This window comes from Ovis canadensis, chromosome 7, assembly GCF_042477335.2.
Source record: "Ovis canadensis isolate MfBH-ARS-UI-01 breed Bighorn chromosome 7, ARS-UI_OviCan_v2, whole genome shotgun sequence".
NCBI lineage: Eukaryota > Metazoa > Chordata > Mammalia > Artiodactyla > Bovidae > Ovis > Ovis canadensis.
The window spans coordinates 14902585-14924962 of NC_091251.1; the positions used below are offsets into that span (position 1 = coordinate 14902585).

General features: G+C 37.0%; 1 protein-coding gene across 2 annotated transcripts in view; it reads left to right on the top strand.

Moving 5' to 3' along the window:
* The window catches only part of YTHDC2 (YTH N6-methyladenosine RNA binding protein C2), a 72612-nt gene that overhangs the window by 4044 nt on the left and 46190 nt on the right, over positions 1-22378 (top strand). For both annotated transcript variants that reach the window (XM_069595279.1, XM_069595280.1), the window contains exons 3-9: positions 5447-5643; positions 6993-7192; positions 8357-8523; positions 13179-13281; positions 14097-14253; positions 18447-18554; positions 20955-21103. In XM_069595279.1, the coding sequence (XP_069451380.1) occupies positions 5447-5643; positions 6993-7192; positions 8357-8523; positions 13179-13281; positions 14097-14253; positions 18447-18554; positions 20955-21103 (1081 nt within the window). The remainder of the gene's footprint in view (positions 1-5446; positions 5644-6992; positions 7193-8356; positions 8524-13178; positions 13282-14096; positions 14254-18446; positions 18555-20954; positions 21104-22378) is intronic.

A 22378-nucleotide genomic window follows, 5' to 3' on the forward strand; every position in this document is an offset into this window, starting at 1 on the left:
TTCATTTTTCCTGAACTGGTATCACTATGTTTTGGTTCTAAGAGCACACTTTTCTGAGTCTTTAATTTGTTCATGAATAAAACAAAATTGTTTCCTATTCGTCTTAGTCCAGGTTAGACAAAATGAAACTTACAAAGTGAACTCTTTAAAAACTTGTAGAGAGAATAGATATAAAGTATATGAAAACAGGTGTTCCAAGTACAGGTTTTTAATTTTGTGATTGCTGAAGGTGCTGCTTAAGCAGGTATCCAAGTATTTCACTTGGGCTTCCCAGATGGCTCAGTGGTAAAGAATCTGCCTGCCAATGCAGGATATACAGGAGACGCTGTTTTGATCCCTGGCTTGGGAAGACCCCCTGGAGGAGGAAATGACAACCCACTCCAGTATTCTTGCCTGAGAAATCCCTTCGACAGTGGAGCCTGGTGGGACGTGGAGTCACAATAGTCCAACATGGTTTAACGACTGAGCACGCACACATGCAGGCATGCGTGCAGGTATTTTCCTCACCCTGACCAGGACGCCGTACCCGACAGCAAGACCTCCCTTTCAGATTTGGGTTATTGCCTCCCTTACCTTCTGCCCTAAAAGACTGAATGCTGCACTCCCCCTCTCTCCCCCTAGCTAAAATAGGAAAGTTGGGTTAAAAGTGAGCAACCCTGCTAGTGGAGTTTTGGAAATCCATTAAAACCCTGTGATGTACAGAAATAATAGTAACAGTAGCTAACATTTATTAAGTGCTCTTGTGAGACAGGCATTGTGCTAGGTGCTTTAAGTAAATTATCATTTGATCCTTACAACATTCTTGTATGGTAGGCTCTACTTTTTTAATACCTGGTTCCTATATAACAGATGAGGCAAGTCAAGCTTGGAGATATAAGTTTTCCCAAGTTCACACAGCTAGCAAGCGGAAGAGCCAACAATCAAACATAGTTAGTGTTTAGCTAATCAGTTTTTGTTGTTTGTAGTGAATTCATAGCAACGTTTTAGGAACTATGAGTAGTTAAGAGAGAAATATTAGATAATGCTCATTTCTAAGTTGTTTATAGTCCATTAAGTCACAAAAAGAAAAAGAAATGGTCACGAACATAGTGAGCATGACATGGAAATAATTGTGTTTAGTGACAAAATTAACTTGGTTTATTATTTCTGAGCTAATCATAAAAAAGCATAGATTTGTGTGGTGTGAACTTCAATAAATTTGTATATTTATATTGCAGTATTGAAGATAAAATCGTTTGGAGTTAGGTCTTTGCATCTGTCTGCCTGTGCTTAGTTGCTCAGTAGTGTCTGACTCTTTGTCACCCGTTGGACTGTAGCCCACCAGGCTCCTCTGTCCATGGGACTTTCCAGGCAAGAATCCTGGAGTGGGTTGCCATTTCCTACTCCAGGGGGTCTTCCTGACGTAGGGATTGAACTGGCATCTCCTGTGTCTCCTGCACTGCAGGTGGATTCTTTACCTGCTGAGCCATTGGGGAAGCCCCTCTCTCTGCCTGGTGGAAGTACAGATTAAAGGGAAATGAAATCAGGTATTTGCTAGACATTAAACAAATGTGTATTATCTTTGTGAAGTGAAGTGAAAATCACTGTCGTGCCCGACTCTTTGCGACCCTATGGACTACACAGTCCATGAAATTCTCCAGGCCAGACTACTGGAGTGGGTAGCCTATCCCTTCTCCAGGGGATCATCCTAACCCGGGAATTGAACCAAGGTCTCCTGCATTGCAGGTGGGTTCTTTACCAACTGAGCTATGAGGGAAGACTTTGAATCTTTGTATAAAGACATTAATTCCTTGGTGGCTGAGAACTTTTAAGTAGTGATTTCAGATTTGGCTCTTCAGCAGATTTTTAAACTGTTCTCGGGTTTGTAAAGTGGGGAATAGCTGTCTGGTTGTATTTGAGGTAAATTATTCAGTAACATACTGTGTAAATGCAACATTTATGTCATGGTCCATGCCTGGGTTGGAAAAGAATTTCTAGACGTGAGACAGAATGAGAGGGAAATAAAGTTTATTAGAGTGGGGGATGCTGTTAGAACAGTGGGCTGGCCCAAGAGAGAATGGACATTGAACAGGTCCGTGGTCTATTTTTATAGCCAGGGCACAAGGAGCAGAATAGGGGTCTTGCAAGTCATTAGCTGATTGGATGAGGCCCGTATACTGAGTGGGGGAAGAATAAGGCAAATACCTTCTCCCTGTGGGGTAGAAGGGGAGACAGGTTATACTGCTCAGGAGGACCTGAAATTCGTTAATAGTTACAACATGGGTGCGGGAGGGAAGGATAATAAGCGTCTGGTTTTTCTGTTCCTACATTCCAAGGCCCTCCTTGGTTTTATATGCTCTTTCATCCTTGGGTCACCACAATTTATTAATATTAAAATTGCATTAGTTATATGTAATTGATTAGTTATATCATCATTTGATATAATTAGTTTTATCATTTCTTTAAAAGGAAGAAGCTATTGAAATATCAGAACTTCATTATAATGTATGATTACTTTTCCCTTTGAAAGTTAGAAGTTAGAATGTTCTTACCTGTACTTTCAGTTCATTTATACTTAAGTATGACATATGTGGCTTGCATGTTACTATATTTTTAAAACTTCTTGTGAACTTCACTTATCTAGCATCTTTTCCACATTTTGCAGGTAGTTTCTAGTTAATTTTGCTTTGTAAAGGGACTACTAGATTCTCATGGTAGTGTGTTACATTGAAATGAAGTCATGGTGAGATTTCGTTGTATTAATTTACCTAGGACAGCTGCTGTATAGAATGTTTTCATCTGCACAATAACAAAGTGAATATATTGCCAAAATTTCACTAATTTTTGAATTATATATCAGTGCCACTGTGGTGTTGAATGGTATAGGAACAGCACTAATATTGACAAGTAGAATTTTTTACTAAAACATAAAAACTAGCAAGTTGGTATTATCTTTCTGTCCACCATCTGTTCAAACTGAATTTAGTAAATTTTAAATGGTAGTGGCTAAGTACTCCCACTGCTTAGTATGAGTTATTTTTATACATTGTTTTGTTGTCTTTTGCAACCCTATGGACTGAGGCCCACCTGGCTCCTCTGTCCATGGTATTTTCAAGGCAAGAATGTTGGAGTAGGTTGTCATTTTCTTCTCCAGGGGATCTTTCTGACCCAGGGATCAGAGTGGCATCTCCTGCATCTCCTCTTTATCACTGAGCCAGCAGGGAAGCTTATACATTAATTCTGTATGATTATTAGGCAATCTATGTTAGGAAAGTTTCAATCTAACCTATTAATTTAGTTGTGAGTTTACTGAGGAAAAAGTGTATTCTCAACTTTGTAATCCTGGCCTCTAGCATAGTGTCTGGCATACAGTAGGTATTAAGTATATGATGAGTGATTGAATAAAAGAGAATTAAAAGTAAAATCTAGGAAAATTTCGCTGAGATGATTTTTGAGAAAATTAAAACATCTTGGAACTGATAGACATATTCGAGATTTTAAAATTAATGGTTCTACTGTGTCAGAAGTAAATTCATTTATTTTTGATCACATTGTTACTTGGAAGATTATTACTAGGTGAACACAGGCCTCCCGACTCTTGCTCTAGTGCTCATTTCAACACACTTCTGGCCTTCTATAGTTAAAATTTTATGAAGTAAATGGGAGAGAAGGGGAATGAGTGACTGATGGGAAAAGAACCTACTATGGAGAACATCTCTGCTGCTGCTACTGCTGCTAAGTTGCCTCAGTCGTGTCCAACTCTGTGTGACCCCACAGATGGCAGCCCACCAGGCTCCCCCATCCCAATAATTCTGATTTACCATGGAATTGACTAAAATTTCTAGATAAGATTAAATTTTAATAAGTTCATCTTTATGTCATCATTTAAGCATCACTAAGCACTTGTGTGGGCTTCCCTGGTGGCTCAGAGGTTAAAGCATCTGCCTCCAGTGCAGGAGACCTGGGTTTGATCCCTGGGTTGGGAAGATCCCCTGGAGAAGGAAATGGCAATCCACTCCAGTATTCTTGCCTGGAGAATCCCATAGATGGAGAAGCCCAGTAGGTTACAGTCCACGGGGTCGCAAAGAGTCGGACACGACTGAGCAACTTCACCTTCACCTTCAAGCACTTGTTCAGGAGTAGATGATGGCATAGAAAAGTTATGATTCATTGAGGAATTTTCAGAAATTAAAAATCTTGGTAAATTGAAGACCAAGACTTAGAAGACTTAGATAGCTAAAACTATAGGTTAATCTTTGGTTTCATGTCATTTTATAATGAAGGTATTGTTGAAAAAATTTTAAATCTAGTGAGAATTAGAAAAATTATACATGTACTTTTCATTGTGGCTTTGTTGCTCATTTTTGTAAGGTGATAGTGGCATTAACAAATTGTAAAAATTTTATTATAAAGTTTTGGTTAACTTTTTTGGTGTAAGAAATGATATTTTTTCCTGACTATAATAATTGCTTTCATTTACTATATTTAGTATGTACATAGTAACAGATACTGCCCTTTATGCACTATCTTTTTTAATCATGTTAATAGTTCTTTGAGGCAGGTATAATCATCATCATCATCATCTTAGGCTCAGAGCTATTACATAATTTGCTTGTGGTCCCACAGCTAGTAAGTGGTAGAGGAAGGATTCAAATCCAAGTCTATGCGCTTTCAGAGCCTGAGCTCTTTACCAATACTACATTGTACTAGATTATAGACATGTATTATTAAATCCTTCAAGATACATCTGAGAACTTTCTTTGTGTGTGACATTATACTTAGTACTCTTGAAGCTACAGAAGTCATCAAAAATATAATTACGACTCGTTGAAGAATCTAGTAACTTGAGAACAGTTATAAATCATCATTACCTTATAATCAAAAGCTGGCGCCAGAAACTTTGAAAGATTTCTTTTTATTTATTTTTTCCAGTATACATCTGAAAATGTTTATCAATAATGCTGATTTTTTTTGTTCAGCCATTAAACTTGTCTTTCTTAACAGGTTTTTCATGGGAGTGTGACATTACCAGCATACTGGGAAAACGCTCAGTGGGATATATTAGTCTGGATCACTGTCATAACTGGACCACCATGGCATTTCATTATCATTTTTAGTTCTGTTGTTCAAATTGATTTTTTCCCTCTGTGTATTTCCCAGCATGTATTAGTTGGTGATGTTTCATCCACCATGAAGCCTGCTAAGATAAACTTTAAGGGTAAGTAAGCATTTTTTTGCTGATTAAAATTGGATTTGAAGCATTTTGAAATTTTAATTGAAAATGGTCTTGTGGCCTCTTTGGCACTCAATTCCTTTTACTGAAATTTTTGGAGATTTTCAGCATCTTATCTCAAAGCATTTTGATCTTTTTCAATGTTTTGCTTGAGACATGTTTTCTAAGTAGCCGTACATCATATGTGAACAAATTGACTTATATAGTAAATAAATGATTTTTATTAATATTCAGAAAGGGAGCAAATAGATACCTAACTGTGAAGAAGAAAGATGGATCAGAAACAGCTCATGCAATGATGACCTGTAATTTGACTCATAATACAAAACATGCTGTTAGGAGCCTAATTCAGAGATTTCCTGTCACCAATAAAGAGCGTACTGAACTTCTGCCTAAAACAGAAAGAGGAAATGTGTTTGCTGTTGAAGCTGGTATGTATTTTCTGGCGAGATTCCTTGTTTATCCTTTTATTGAATGACTATTCTTTTTCCACTTAACATTAAAATTTTTTTAACATTTTAAAACAACATTAAGATTTCTCATTGTGAATAAGTTTGTTTGAAATGATTAGAATTTGTAAAAATTTTGTAATGAAATGCAGTGTTAAGACATGTCATTAAGTTAGACAGGGTTTTTGTTTTTTTTCTTTTTTTGCATGTTACAGTAATAGCTAACCGTTTATTGAGCACTTATTGTGTGCTGGACAGTATAGTAAACTTGATATAGAGCCTCATGGCCACCCTTCCAAGGTAAGAATTTTCTCTATTTCACACGTGAAGAAACTGGGCTCAGAGAGAGAAGTTTAATAATTTGTTCAAGGCCTCTCAATCAGCTAGTAAACTGCAGAGCTGGGGTTTGACTCCAAATTCTGGACTTTACTATTATATATTATGCTGCCGTGATACACTATGAGTGGAATTTTGAATTAGGGCTTCAGCTTCTGGGAAGAGATAGGACAGAGTCTTCAGTATATTACCTTGGGGAAGAGATAGGACAGAGTCTTCAGTATATTACCTTGCTCAGAGGTAGATAAATATATATATTTAGGTTATAAAGTGAAGTTGTAATTTTACTGTTTGGAAAAATAATTTTCCAAAGTTTATTTCTTTTATTATCTCTAGTGACAGAGTTTCTATTTGTGAAGTAGGTTTGCAGAATGTAGAAAATGCACGATCCTAGCTATCAAGGAGTTTTATTAATAAAAATACATTCACACAAAAATATTTTATGTGAAGAATATAAAACACATCATGCCTTTTTTATTACTATCTGCTTAAATATAGATGTTGGCTAAAATGCACAATGAGGAGATTTGTTAAACATTAAGGCCTTAAATTTACACGTTATTCTGTTTGATCATATAATCTTATGCTAACTTCAAGAAGGGTATTTTCTTTTTCATACATGTTTTCATACTGCATGTAATAGACCTTACAAGTATAATGTATATTGTTTCCTACTCTAAAATTTTGTTCTAATTGATAGAAACAAGTTTGAGAATCATTTTAGGATATCAAAATTGGATTTTATTTTTAATGATTTTTGTTCATTTTAAAACATTATACACTAGGAATACTTCTGAGAAATTTGCCTTCTAATTGATATCAAAATGTGTAAAATGTTCTAAGAATATTGTGTAGGAGTAAAGCAGCTGAGGTATTGTTTGTTAATTTTATGTTGACTGAGTAGAGAAGAAACACTTAGAAGGTATTAATTACTTATGTTTTTAACTGTATTGTTGATATACATTTTTTTTTCATTCTCTGATTCATTTTCAAAGAAAATCGAGAAATGAGCAAGACAAGTGGACGACTCAACAACGGCATACCTCAGATTCCAGTAAAAAGAGGAGAATCTGAATTTGATTCTTTCAGACAATCTCTGCCAGTGTTTGAAAAACAAGAGGAAATTGTTAAAATAATTAAGGAAAATAAAGTAGTTTTGATTGTAGGAGAAACTGGATCTGGAAAGACTACACAGGTTTGTTTCCACTTTGTTGTTTATAGAAGAAAAAATATTTTACTTCATGTGATAGTTTTGCATCAAATTTATACTACATATGCAAAGTAAACATAATTATAGTTTTTAAACTACTAGTTTGGCTGAAATTTAAAAATTCATGAAATCCAGCATTTGCATAGGTATTGAGAAAACAGCATCTTTTGCTCTTTTGATAAAAGTATAAATTGTTTTGAAGGGCTGATTGATCATTTTTATGAAAATTAAATTTATATACTCTTTGACTCAGCATATTTTTGTCTTTGCAAAAGTATTTGAGGATAGATACTCACTACAGTATTCTTTATAGCAAGCAACAAAATCAATAATAACAGACTTAAAAAAGCTGGACATTACTTTGTATGTAGTCATATTTGTTAAATGATAGCACATCCATTAGGTGGCATGTGCAGATGTTAAAATGGATTAGGTAGATCTGATATGCTGTTAAGTGATATCAGCAGATTACAAACATTAAGTATAATAATGACTTTGTGTGAATAAAAACCTGTTTATATACACAAATATTTTAAGTTGCATAAGCATATTTTTCCCCCAAAAGAGTTTATGGGAAACTTAACAGTAGTTATTTTTGTGGAGAGGACTGTTGGTAATGGTAGGGGTTGGCAAGACTTTTACCTTATATTTTAAATCTTTTTGACCTGTTTGAATTTAATTATAGAAGTGTGTTTGCAGTCCTGGTATTAGGCTATTTCTGATTTCTTTATACTTTTCACTATTTAAAAGATTCCAACAGAATTTTATTTCATTGACTTTATAGGATATTTTGGAGATAATTGACATTTTTGCAATATTGATTATTCCTGCCCAGGAATATGTCATATTTTTTTAGAATATTCCCATCTTTTATGTTTTTCACCAGTGTTTTGTAATCTTTTTCATGTAAACCTTAGCTGTTTCTTTATACTTTTGTTTTTAAGTGTTATAGTTTCTACTGTGAACAAAATCTTTCTAAATTACACTTTTTAGCTGATTATTAGCAGTTAATATGAAAGGTTTTTTTTTTTTTTTTTTAAATGTTTGGACCTGTTACATAACTTTTTTAGTTCTAATGATTTTTCAGTTGACATGGATTTTCTGGATATACAGTTATGTCATCTTATAGTACTTTAAAATTTGTTTCAGATTCCTCAGTTCCTTTTAGATGATTGCTTTAAAAATGGTATTCCCTGCCGTATATTTTGTACTCAACCAAGACGGTTAGCAGCTATTGCTGTGGCTGAAAGAGTTGCTGCAGAGAGGAGAGAAAGGATTGGTCAAACAATTGGATATCAGATCCGTTTAGAAAGCAGGTAAAGACAATTCACCTGTAACCTTTTATCATTCTTAGAAAAGACTAAATATTTGTATTTCACTAAACAGAGAGAATATGTTTGGAGAAGGCACTGGTGACCCACTTCAGTACTCTTGCCTGGAAACTTACATGGATGGAGGAGCCTGGTAGGCTGCAGTCCATGGGATCGCTGAGTTGGACATGACTGAGCGACCTTACTTTCACTTTTCACTTTCATGCATTGGAGAAGGAAATGGCAAGCCACTCCAGTGTTCTTGTCTGGAGAAACCCAGGGACGGGGAAGGCTGGTGGGCTGCCCTCTATGGGGTCGCACAGAGTCAGACATGACTGACGTGACTTAGCAGCAGCAGAGAATGTGTTAGTTGAAAAATGAGGTGGTCATTTTGCTTCAAGTAAGTTTGCAAACAGAACATTGAGGTCAGGTCTAAACTTATTGAGTTTAGTTTGAAAAGAAATCCTGTTTCATAGTTTCATGATAAAGTGCAAGTTGTATCATCTCTTTGAGCCTGAGTTTCCTCATCTGTAGAATGCGGTTAATTAAACCATCTAGAGCACAAGTTTGATGTGAAGTTTACAAAAGTACTCAATAAGTGCTAGTGACTGAATTGTTATCATTGTTATTTATATTGTACTACTTAGTAGTGCCTGATTGACAAGTAGTACTGTTTCTTTGCTCATAATTATTTGGGTATAATGATTCAAAAAGCTGATCTCATTTATGATATACTCTTATCCTCAAATTAAAAATGTTTAAGATCTTAAAAACAATCTCTTTGGACTCTTTAACAAAATAATTAATTAATAAAAGACTGTTAGTAATAATAAATTTGTGATATTATCAAACATAAAATATATATTTCATATAACTTTGCTAATAAAGCATATATACCAGTACACTAAATATATATGTATACCAATACACTACATGTATACCAGCAAACTAAAATGGATTGGAATGGGAGAATTTAACTCAGATGACCATTATACCTACTACTGTGGGCAAGAATCCCCTAGAAGAAATGGAGTAGATTTAACTTCTATGCAGAGTACATCATGAGAAACGCTGGGTTGGAAGTAACACAGGCTGGAATCAAGATTGGCGGGAGAAATATCAATAAGCTCAGATATGCAGATGACACCACCCTTATGGCAGAAAGTGAAGAGGAGCTAAAAAGCCTCTTGATGAAAGTGAAAGAGGAGAGTGAAAAAGTTGGCTTAAAGCTCAACATTCAGAAAACGAAGATCATGGCATCTGGTCCCATCACTTCATGTGAAATAGATGGGGAAACAGTAGAAACAGTGGGTGACTTTATTTTTTGCTCCAAAATCACTGCAGATGGTGACTGCAGCCATGAAATTAAAAGACGCTTACTCCTTGGAAGAAAAGTTATGAGCAACCTAGATAGTATATTCAAAAGCAGAGACATTATTTTGCCGACTAAGGTCCGTCCAGTCAAGGCTATGCTTTTTCCTGTGGTCATGTATGGATGTGAGTGAGAGTTGGACTGTGAAGAAGGCTGAGTGCCGAAGAATTGATGCTTTTGAACTGTGGTGTTGGAGAAGACTCTTGAGAGTCCCTTGGACTGCAAGGAGATCCAACCAGTCCATTCTGAAGGAGATCATTCCTGGGATTTCTTTGGAAGGAATGATGCTAAAGCTGAAACTCCAGTACTTTGGACACCTCATGCGAAGAGTTGACTCATTGGAAAAGACTCTGATGCTGGGAGGGATCGGGGGCAGGAGGAGAAGGGGACGACAGAGGATGAGATGGCTGGATGACATCACGGACTCAATGGACGCGAGTCTGAGTGAACTCCGGGAGTTGGTGATGGACAGGGAGGCCTGGCGTGCTGCGATTCATGGGGTCACAAAGAGTCGCACACGACTGAGTGACTGAACTGAACTGAACTGAACTCATAGTCAACAAAAGAGTCCAAAATGCAGTAATGGATGCAACCTCAAAAAATGGCAGAAAGATCCCTGTTCATTTCCAAGGCAAAGCATTTGTATCACGATAATCCAAGTCTATGACCCGACCAATAATGCTGAAGAAACTGAAGTTGAATGGTTCTGTGAAGACCTACAAGACCTTCTAGAACTAACACCCCAAAAAGATGTCCTTTTCATTATAGGGGACTGGAATGCAAAAGTAGGAAGTCAAGAAACACCTGGAGTAACAGGCAAATTTGGCCTTGGAATACGGAATGAAGCAGGGCAAAGGCTAATAGAGTTTTGCCAAGAGAATGCGCTGGTGATAACAAACACCCTCTTCCAACAACACAAGAGAAGACTCTACACATGGGCATCACCAGATGGCCAACACTGAAATCAGATTGATTATATTCTTTGCAGCCAAAGATGGAGAAGTTCAATACAGTCAGCAAAAACAAGACCGGGAGCTGACTGTGGCTCAAATCATGAACTCCTTATTGCCAAATTCAGACATAAATTAAAGAAAGTAGGGAAAACTGCTAGACCATTCAGGTATGACCTAAATCAATTCCCTTACAATTATACGGTGGAAGTGATGAATAGATTTAACGGACTCGATCTGCTAGAGTGCCTGAAGAACTATGGACAGAGGTTTGTGACATTGTACAGGAGACAGGGAACAAGACCATCCCCAAGAAAAATGCAAAAAAGCAAAATGGCTGTCTGAGGAGGCCTTGCAAATAGCTGTGAATAGAAGAGAAGTGTGAAAGGAAAAGGAGAAAAGGAAAGATACACCCATTTGAATGCAGAGTTCCAAAGAATAGCAAGGAGAGATAAGAAAGCCTTCCTCAGTGATCAGTGCAAAGAATAGAGGAAAACAACAGAATGGGAAAGACTAGAGATCTCTTCAAGAAAATTAGAGATACCAAGGGAACATTTCATGCAAAAATGAGCTCAATAAAGGACAGAAATGTTATGGACCTAACAAAGCAGAAGATACTAAAAAGAGGTGGGAATAATACACAGAAGAACTGTACAAAAAAGATCTTCACAACCCAGGTAATCACGATGGTGTGATCACTCACCTAGAGCCAGACATCCTGGAATGTGAAGTCAAATGTGCTTTAGGAAACATCCCTCTGAACAAAGTTAGTGGAGGTGATGGAATTCCAGTTGAGCTATTTCAAGTCCTAAAAGATGATGCTGTGAAAGTGCTTCATTCAATATGCCAGCAAATTTGAAAACTCAGCAGTGGCCACAGGACTGAAAAGGTCAGTTTTCATCCCAATCCCCAAGAAAGGCAATGCCAGAGAATGCTCAAACTACTGCACAGTTGCACTCATATCACACGCTAGTAAAGTAATGCTCAAAATTCTCTAAGCCAGGCTTTAGCAGTATGTGAACTTTGACCTTCCAGATGTTCAAGCTGAATTTAGAAATGGCAGAGGAACCAGAGGTCAAATTGCCAACATCTGCTGGATCGTGGAAAAAGCAAGAGAGTTCAAGAACAACATCTACTTCTGCTTTATTGACTATGCCAAGGCCTTTGACTGTGTGGATTACAATAAACTGTGGAAAACTCTTAAAGAGATGAGAATACCAGACCACCTGACCTGCCTCTTGAGAAATCGGTATGCAAATCAGGAAGCAATAGTTAAAACTGGACATGGAACAACAGACTAGTTGTGAACAGGAAAAGGAGTACATCCAGGCTGTATATTGTCACCCTGCTTATTTAACTTATATGCCGATTACATCATGAGAAACGCTGGACTGGAAGAAACACAAGCTGGAATCAAGATTGCCAGGAGAAATATCAATAACCTCAGATATGCAGATGACACCACCCTTATGGCAGAAAGCAAAGAAGAGCTAAAGAGCCTTTTGATGAAAGTGAAAGAGGAGAGTGTAAAAGTTGACTTAAAGCTCAACCTTCAGAAAACTAAGATCATGGCATCTGGTCCCATCACTTCATGGCAAATAGATAGGGAAACAGTGGAAACAGTGTCAGACTTTATTTGTTTGGGCTCCAAAATCACTGCAAATGGTAACTGCAGCCATGAAATTAAAAGATGCTTACTCCTTGGAAGGAATGTTATGACCAATCTAGACAGCATGTTGAAAAGCAGAGACACTAGTTTGCCAACAAAGGTCCATCTCATCAATGCAATGGTTTTTCCAGTAGTCATGTGTGGATGTGAGAGTTGGACTGTAAAGAAAGCTGAGCGCCCAAGAATTGATGCTGTTGATCTGTGGTGTTGGAGAAAACTCTTGAGAGTCTCTTGTAATGCAAGGAGATCAACCAGTCCATCCTAAAGGAGTTCAGTCCTGAGTATTCATTGGAAGGACTCATGTTGAGGCTGAAACTCCAACATTCAGCCACCTGATGTGAAGAGCTGAGTCATTTGAAAAGACCCTGATGCTGGGAAAGATTGAGGGCAGGAGGAGAAGGGGACAACAAATGGTTAGATGGTTCAAAGACATCATTGACTTAGTGGAGATGAGTTTGAGTAAACCCTGGGAGTTGGTGATGGACAGGGAATCCTGGCATGCTGTGGTCTATGGGGTTGCGAAGAGTCAGACATGACTGAGCAACTGAACTGAACCAGTACACTGTTATGTTAGTAATACTTACTAAAATACTAAGGATACTAGCATTTTAATATGGCCATGTTTAATTGTATAAAAGATTTGTAATTGTACATTTTTTTTAAAAAAAAGGGTTTCTCCAAAGACACTTCTGACATTTTGCACAAATGGGGTACTGCTTCGTACACTGATGGCAGGAGATAGTACATTGTCAACTGTGACACATGTTATTGTGGTAAGATATTTAAATTTAAATAGATAATTAAGATTTTGGAATAGGATATAAGTGAGAACCAATTCTTTTTTAAAGCAGGCTGTTCTAATCAAGTTACTTTTTATTTTCCATAATTATTAGAAATAAATATTTATGTTAAATAAAGATATTCTTGCTGTTAGTTTTCGTGAGTGAAAATAGATAGCTTTGTAAAAAGTGCTTCTTATATATAAAAATGATACATGTATTTCGAGTCTCCAGAATAATGAAAGTTTTCTTTTTTCTCTGTGCTTAGTCATCTATTTTCTCTTCCATATCTTAGGAGAATACTTAAAGTCAGCTAACTTCCTGGTATGCTGCTAAATTAACTAGCTGCTGATGAAATAAGTAGATTAATTAGCACCTTATTAAAGAATTCTAAGCTTTTATCCAGTTTGTGTCAGAAAACTTAGATTAAGTTTTATAAGCTTGTGATACGCAGCTTTTGGAAATTTATTAGTTCTCTGCATTCAAACCACAATATGCACTTGGTCCTGATGCTAACAGAAGCATATTTAAATAGATTTTATCTTTATTAAAAGTATATTAAATTAGACTATACTAATTCAGAATTTGTTTTAGTTTCTGCAGTTTTACATTCTGTGGGAAAAAGGGCAATACGTTACCCACAGAGGATTGTTAATATCTGAGTATTTCTAAATTGTCTGTAAAACAAAATTTTCACTAATTGACTGTTTCCACATTTAATTTGATTTAGTGTGAAACTCAGCAGTGCCACAGTTTTAAAGACTTCACTTATTTTATGTTTTAACTGTTCCATGGTTTGTTTATTGCAGGATGAAGTTCATGAAAGGGATCGATTTAGTGATTTTTTACTTACGAAGTTAAGAGATTTACTGCAGAAGCACCCAACTTTGAAACTAATTCTTTCTAGTGCTGCCTTAGATGTAAACCTTTTTATAAGATATTTTGGGAGCTGTCCAGTGATATATAGTAAGTAAAATCATCAGATTTCTTCAGGATTTTACAAAAGAATTCTCTTTTGGCTTGATTTTATTTATTGAAATATAAATATTAAGGAATATTCTGATGTATAGAGCATCCTTTTCTGTTTTCTCTGAGATGTGCTTAATTGGTCATCTCTGTATATTTTCATCCTCTCCTTTTTCACTCTTTGGTATTGTGTAGTGAGCCATTTTTCTAGTCTTAAAAGGAGATATGTTTTAATTTTGTATTCCTCTTTAAATTCTCTCTTACAGCTTCACCTTTATTGCTAGACTGTTTAACAGAGTAGTTGTATTCCCATGTTTACTTCCCATGTACTTCTGAATATATTGCCCCTGAACTTTTGTCCTTACCCTTTAATCATACCTGATTTTTCCACCAATCTTTAAAAAAATTATTAATTTTCTTCTCAAAAATTGAAAAAGTTGTGTTTACTTCAGTGTGTTTACCTCAGTTCAAACATGTAGGATATAGTTCATTATATTGAACAGCTGCTTTTATATTTCCTAATATGAATGTACCATGATTTATTTAACCATTTCTTAATTTATAGACATTCACATTGGTCCTGGATCCTTCCTTTTGCCAACTATAAACCATGTTGTTATGAGCATCCTCATACACATATTCTTTTTTATGTATATATATGTACTCTTATTTCTGAGAATAGATTCTTAAAAGTAAAATTGTTGAGTAAAAAAGTATGTCTATTTTTAATTTTAGCAGTAATATGGTTTTACCATTTTACTTTTCCGAAAGGCTGAAATGATTTACATTTCTGAAGTTTATGGGGTTGTTCATTTATGCATTCTTAACAGTGATGTTTTGAAACTGATTTAATTGCCAAGCCTGTTATTCAAATTTTATATAAAAATATTTCTTAAAATTGCTATAGTATTTCTCATAATCATTCCCCCTTTTTTGGTGGAATGCTCATCTGTTTGCCAGCACTGCTTCCTAAGTCTCATTCTCTGTTATAGCCTGTACTTTCTTGGTCTCCTCTGTGGGCTTCTTTTGCATGATGCTTAAATATTGGTATTTTTGAGGATTATTCCCATGATCCATTCTTTTTTTCTCTTCCTCTCTTCTTTTCCCTGCCCTTTCCCTTCTTTCCCTTCCTTTTTTGACTTCTTTGCTTTTTCTCTTTCCACTCTATGCTGCTCTCTACTTGATACTGGGAATGCATAGTTTGTTTCCCTGGAAGATCTCATTCTTGCCCTTGACTTCTTCCTCTTATATAGATGACTCCTGAATCTTTATTTCCCAATTCAACCTGTTCTCCAGAGCTTTGGACTTAGGAGGTTTATAAGCAATTCACATCTAATATGCCCTAACTGAATACTAATCCTTTCTAAAAAATATACAAGCAACTCCTTCAGCTCAATTCCAGAAAAATAAATGACCCAATCAAAAAATGGGCCAAGGAACTAAACAGACAGTTCTCCAAAGAAGACATACAGATGGCTAACAAACACATGAAAAGATGCTCTATATCACTCATTATCAGAGAAATGTAAATCAAAACCACAATGAGGTACCATCTCACGCCAGTCAGAATGGCTGCTATCCAAAAATTGACAAACAATAAAAGCTGGAGAGGGTGTGGAGAAAAGGGAACCCTCTTACACTGTTGGTGGGAATGCAAACTAGTACAGCCACTATGGAGAACAGTGTGGAGATTCCTTAAAAAACTGGAAATAGAACTGCCATACGACACAGCAGTCCCACTGCTGGGCATACACACCGAGTAAACCAGAGTTGAAAGAGACACATGCACCCCAGTGTTCATCGCAGCACTCTTTACAATAGCCAGGACATGGAAGCAACCTAGATGTCCATCAGCAGATGAATGGATAAGAAAGCTGTGGTACATATACACAATGGAGTATTACTCAGCCATTAAAAAGAATACATTTGAATCAGTTCTAATGAGGTGGATGAAACTGGAGCCTCTTATACAGAGTGAAGTAAGCCAGAAAGAAAAACACCAATACAGTATACTAACACATATATATGGAATTTAGAAAGATGGTAACAATAACCCTATATGCGAGACAGCAAAAGAGACACAGATGTATAGAACAGTCTTTTGGACTTTGTGGGAGAAGGCAAGGGTGGGATGATCTGAGAGAATAGCATTGAAACATATATATTATCATATATGAACAGATGCCAGTCCAGGTTCGATGCATGAGACAGGGTGCTCAGGGCTGGTGCACTGGGATGACCCTGAGGGTTGGGATGGGGAGGGAGGTGGGAAGGGGGTTCAGGATGGGGAACACATGTACACCCATGGCTGATTCATGTCAGTGAATGGCAAAAACCACTACAATATTGTAAAGTAATTAACCTCCAACTAAAATAAATAAAAGAAATAAAAAGAATATATTAAAAAAATAGATAAAAAATCTGCTTCTTCTGTGTTGCCTGTTTTAGTTAATCATACCATTGACCAAATGACCTAGGTCACAACCTGTAGGACTTTTTGTTCATAAGACCAACCTAGACAGCATATTAAAAAGAGACATCACTTTGCCAACAAAGGTCCGTCTAGTCAAGGCTATGGTTTTTCCAGTAGTCATGTGTGGATGTGAGAGTTGGACCATAAAGAAAGTTGGGCACTGAAGAATTGATGCTTTTGAACTGTGGAGTTGGAGAAGACTCTTGAGAGTTCCTTGGGACTGCAAGGAGATTCAACCAGTCCATCCTAAGGGAAATCAGTCCTGAATGTTCTTTGGAAGGACTGATGCTGAAGCTGCAACTCCAATACTTTTGCCACCTGATGTGAAGAACTGACTCTTTGGAAAAGACCCTATTCCTGGGAAAGACTAAAGGCAGAAGGAGTAGGGGACGACAGAGGATGAAATGGTTGGATGGCATCAATGATTCGATATACATGAGTTTGAGCAGTCTCCGGGAGTTGGTGATGGACAGGGAAGTCTGGCGTGCTGCAGTCCATCACATCACAAAGAGTCGCACACGACTGAGCAACTGAACTGAAGGCACATAAAATTTATGCATCTGCTAATGTAAGCTCATTTTGGCAACTAACATTTGACATGTATAAAACCAAACCCCAACTCCCATAAGCCAACTTGTTTTTCTTTAGCTTTCCTCGTCAGCCTCGGAGAATGACATCTTCCTCTATCCAGTTTTTTAAGCTAGACTTTTAAGAGCTGTGGTTGACACTTCCTTATCATTCCTCTATATTTAATCTAATGCTGAGTTCTGTGGATTTTACTTCCTGTCTATCTAGAGTTTGTCCGTCTCCTTCCATTTTTCCTGTCACCAGTCTTATTCAGGTTATTGTCCTCTTCAGCCTGAACAATTGTAGTTGCCCCTACCTGGTCTGTTCCATCTACTGTGCCCTCTTAAATCCATTCCCCAGGTTTCAGCCAGAGTGTTGTTTTCTGAAGTGTAATTTTGATGAGTTAAATACTCTCAGGAGCTTAAAACTTTGGACGACCTTTATCTCAGAACAAAGACCTAAACAAAGACCTTAATAAGACCTGTTTTTTTGGCCTCATCTTGAACTATAGCCCCCTCTACACACCACTCCTCACATCATGTTCCAATAGCTTGGCTTTTTAGATCCTTGAGAACATCATACTCTTGCACACGATAGGGCCTTTGTGCATACTGTTGTGTGTGTTTGTGTTTTTTTCCTTCTTCATATTGCACTCTTTCCTCTCTGTGTAGCTTAATTATTTTGTTTACCTCCTTCTCTTGGCTCTCATTTTTCTCAGTGAAGATGTTTTTCTCGTCTCATTCAAGTTCTCCTATTATGTACTGTCATGGTATCTTGTACTTCTCTCTCACAGGACTTTTCACAACTTTATTTTTACATTGTTGTTCTGAATTACTGGATTAAGGTCTGACTCTCCTGCTAGACTGCAGTCGTTAAGCTTCAGGAGAACAGGAGGAACTCTGTTTCTACTTGCTGTTTATATTCCTAGTACCTAGTATAATGCCAAACACACAAGTGAATAGCAAACATTGGAAAAAACATGCAAATATCAGTTGTCTATCAAAGTTATATTTAAAGGGCAATATGAGGATTACTTGATCTATGGAATTGCCTTTGGATTAATACTCAGATTTATTAATTTGAGAATCTCATGTTTTTATGCAAATTACCTCTAAGATGCAAGTTGACTGTTTAAAATACTCCTATTATTTAGTACAAGGAAGACCATTTGAAGTAAAAGAAATGTTTTTGGAAGACATTTTAAGAACTACTGGATATACAAACAAAGAAATGTTAAAATACAAAAAGGAAAAACAACGAGGTAAGCTCTTTATCAAACAAATAAAAAAGAAAATTACTATTGATACTGACTTTTTAGAGTACTCCAGTCTTATACTGTACATATACAAAGATACTTGAAAGTATTTCTCTCTGTGTATAGTTGTAAAATATTATATTAGACTACTGTCCCAAATGGACCTTTTATATTGTGGTTTATGTCCAAAAGTTATAATCTATGGAGAGGAATTGAAAAGGAATGCCAGAGCTGGATAGGCCGAGTGTCTGCATCCAGAGATTCAGCCACAGTTTTAAGGAGGGAGAAGATTATATGCTGGCTGTCCCCCAGCATATGTTACAGAGTGGGAGCAAGAGGTGGGTGAAGAAAGAAGAGAGGTGTATGTGAGTGATGAAAGGCTCATCTTTCTTATAACTGTTGAGTACTTCAAATCTTGAAATTGTTATCAATTGCATCTGGATTTTAAATGTAGCATGATCTGCCTATTAATATATCTCTTGTGATTTATGCTATATGTCCACTTTTGAATTAAGGTTAAGTTCCTTCTGGTTACTTTTAACTACATTATTCATGATGGAATACTTGACTTCAAGTTTTGATTCCTTTGTTTAGTCAGTATAACTTTGGACAAATAATCTTAAATTCTTTGGATTTTGCTAAAAAAAGCAGTTAGCAATGCCTGTTTCACAGTGCAATGTTGAATCACTAATGCGTACATTATAAAATTTCTGGCTCTGATTATATAACTTGTATCTCAAACAACTAGCATGGTGGTAGAAGTTCAGTAAATGATTTCCTTCAAAGTGCTATGTGGATATTAGTCATTGGTTTAAACAATATTTGTTACATGGATAAAATACTGTTCATTAAATTTTGTACTTTTATAGAAGTAAACTTCTTACCAGTAGATGAACAGATGAAGTTTTTTAAAGCAGTTTCATGTCTCCTTTTGGTTCAACATAACATGTTTTATTCTTTGGAGGCAATGCCAAAGAATGTTCAAACTATTGCACAGTTGCACTCATCTCACACACTAGTAAAGTAATGCTCAAAATTCTCCAAGCCAGGCTTCAGCAATACATGAACCATGAACTTCCAGATGTTCAAGCTGGTTTTAGAAAAGGCAGAGGAACCAGAGATCAAATTCCCAGCATCTACTGGATCATGGAAAAAGCAAGAGAGTTCCAGAAAAACATCTATTTCTGCTTTATTGACTGTGCCAAAGCCTTTGACTGTGTGGATCACAATAAACTGTGGAAAATTCTGAGAGAGATGGGAATACCAGACCACCTGACCTGCCTCTTGAGAAACCTATATGCAGGTCAGGAAGTAACAGTTAGAACTGGACATGGAACAACAGACTGCTTCCGAATAGGAAAAGGAGTACATCCAGGCTGTGTATTGTCACCCTGCTTATTTAACTTATATGCAGAATACACCATGAGAAGCGCTGGGCTGGAAGAAGCACAAGATTGCTGGGAGAAATATCAATAACCTCAGATACGCAGCTGACACCACCCTTATGGGAGAAAGTGAAGAGGAACTAAAAAGCTTCTTGATGAAAGTGAAAGAGGAGAGTGAAAAAGTTGGCTTAAAGCTCAACATTCAGAAAATGAAGATCATGGCATCCGGTCCCATCACTTCATGGCAAATAGATGGGGAAACAGTGTCAGACTTTATTTTTTGGGCTCCAAAATCACTGCAGATGATGATTACAGCCATGAAATTAAAAGACACTTACTCCTTGGAAGGAAAGTTATGACCAACCTAGACAGCATATTAAAAGGGAGAGACATTACTTTTCCAACAAAGGTCTTTCTCATCAATGTGATGGTTTTTCCAGTAGTCATGTATGGATGTGAGAGTTGGACTGTGAAGAAAGCTGAGTGCTGAAGAATTGATGCTTTTTAACTGTGGAGTTGGAGAAGACTCTTGAGAGTCCCTTGGACTGCAAGGAGATCCAACCAGTTCATCCTAAAGGAGACCTTCATGGAAGGACTGATGCTAAAGCTGAAACTCTAATACTTTGGCCGCCTCATGCGAAGAGTTGACTCATTGGAAAAGACCCGATGCTGGGAGGGATTGGGGGCAGGAGGAGAAGGGGACGACAGAGGATGAGATGGCTGGATGGCATCACCGACTCGATGGACATAAGTTTAGGTAAACTCTGGGAATTGGTGACGGACAGGGAGGCCTGGCGTGCTGCAGTTCATGGGGTTGCAAAGAGTCGGACATGACTGAGCGACTGAACTGAACAGAACTGAACATGTTTCATTGAATGTTTCTAATTAATTAATTTTTTAAAAAGTAACTTTAAAATAAGGCCAACTTTCAGATGTTTTCAAATTCACTTAATTCTTTTAAAGAAATGTATTTCATAAAACAAAGAATGTATCAACTTATTTTCTTTGGTAATTAATTTAGAGGAAAAACAGCAAACCACACTTACAGAATGGTACTCAGCTCAAGAGAATACTTTCAAGCCTGAATCTCAGAGACAGAGAGCTATCCCAAATGTGACTGAAGAGTATGATTTATTGGATGATGGTGGTGATGCTGTCTTCAGTCAGCTGGTAAGACCTCAGTGGTTTTACACTGATAGTTTGAGTGAAAATTGTGTACTTTAAACAATATTTTGTGAGATTATAAGTTGTATTGCATTATTAAAGCGTAATTCCCTTACTTTATCTTAGACTGCAACACATTTTTCAGAATAACTTTCTATAAACTTTTTTTCAAGTAATGTGACATCTTTTATTGTTTCATTCTGAGTGAAAATTATTTCAATATTTTCTATAAATTGTTTCAAGAAAATATAGTTATTATGTATATACATTATCATTGCTTGATATTTTGTCATGTTAAAAATTTAAGGACCTATGATGTAAACAATATAAGATTAGCTAAGTTAGGAAAAAACTGAGAAAGGACTGTTGGTATTAAGGCAAGTATAATCAAGACCAGGGTTTCCACCAGAAAGCTATGTGACTGTAAAGTCAGTTACCCATTATAGAGCTCAGTTTCTTCTTTCTCCCTTTTATTTTGCCACAGAATCTTTCACAAAATCTTTTTTGTAGACATCCTGCCTGCTCATCCCTCACTCTCCAGCTCTAGCCCCTAGGTGGGGCTTCTGCTACTTTGGGTTCCATGGAGTCTATTTGAAAACAAACTAATGAATTTCCTAGGTTCCTTCTGGTCTTTGATTGTGGTTTAGAATTCTAAAGGACTTCCCTGGTGGCTCAGATGGTAAAGAATCTGCAGGCAGTGCGGGAGACCTGGGTTTGATCCCTGGGTTGGGAAGATGCCCTGGAGAAGGGCATGACAACTCACTCTAGTATTCTTGCCTGGAGAATCCCCATGGACAGAGGAGCCTCACAGGTTACAAGAGTTGGACACAACTGAGCGACTTTCACTCAGAGTTCTTAAAAAGGCATTGGTGATTAGAGCAATGGCTGGGACTGTGTACTTTTTAGAAAAGGAATTAAACTGTATTGAGCATGAGAATGCAAATATGCTTGGCAGTTTTCTCTCATTGTTTAAAGTTCTGATGCATACTAATGAACTATTCTTGTAAAAAGAATGTATACTTTTAAAGAATGCTTGCTGCTGCTACTGCTAAGTCACTTCAGTCGTGTCCGACTGTGTGACCCCATAGACGGCAGCCCACCAGGCTCCCCCGTCCCTGGGATTCTCCAGGCAAGAACACTGGAGTGGGGTGCCATTTCCTTCTCCAATGCATGGAAGTGAAAAGTAAAAATGAAGTCGCTCAGTCGTGTCCGACACTCAGCGACCTCATGGACTGCAGCCTACCAGGCTCCTCCGCCCATGGGATTTTCCAGGCAAGAGTA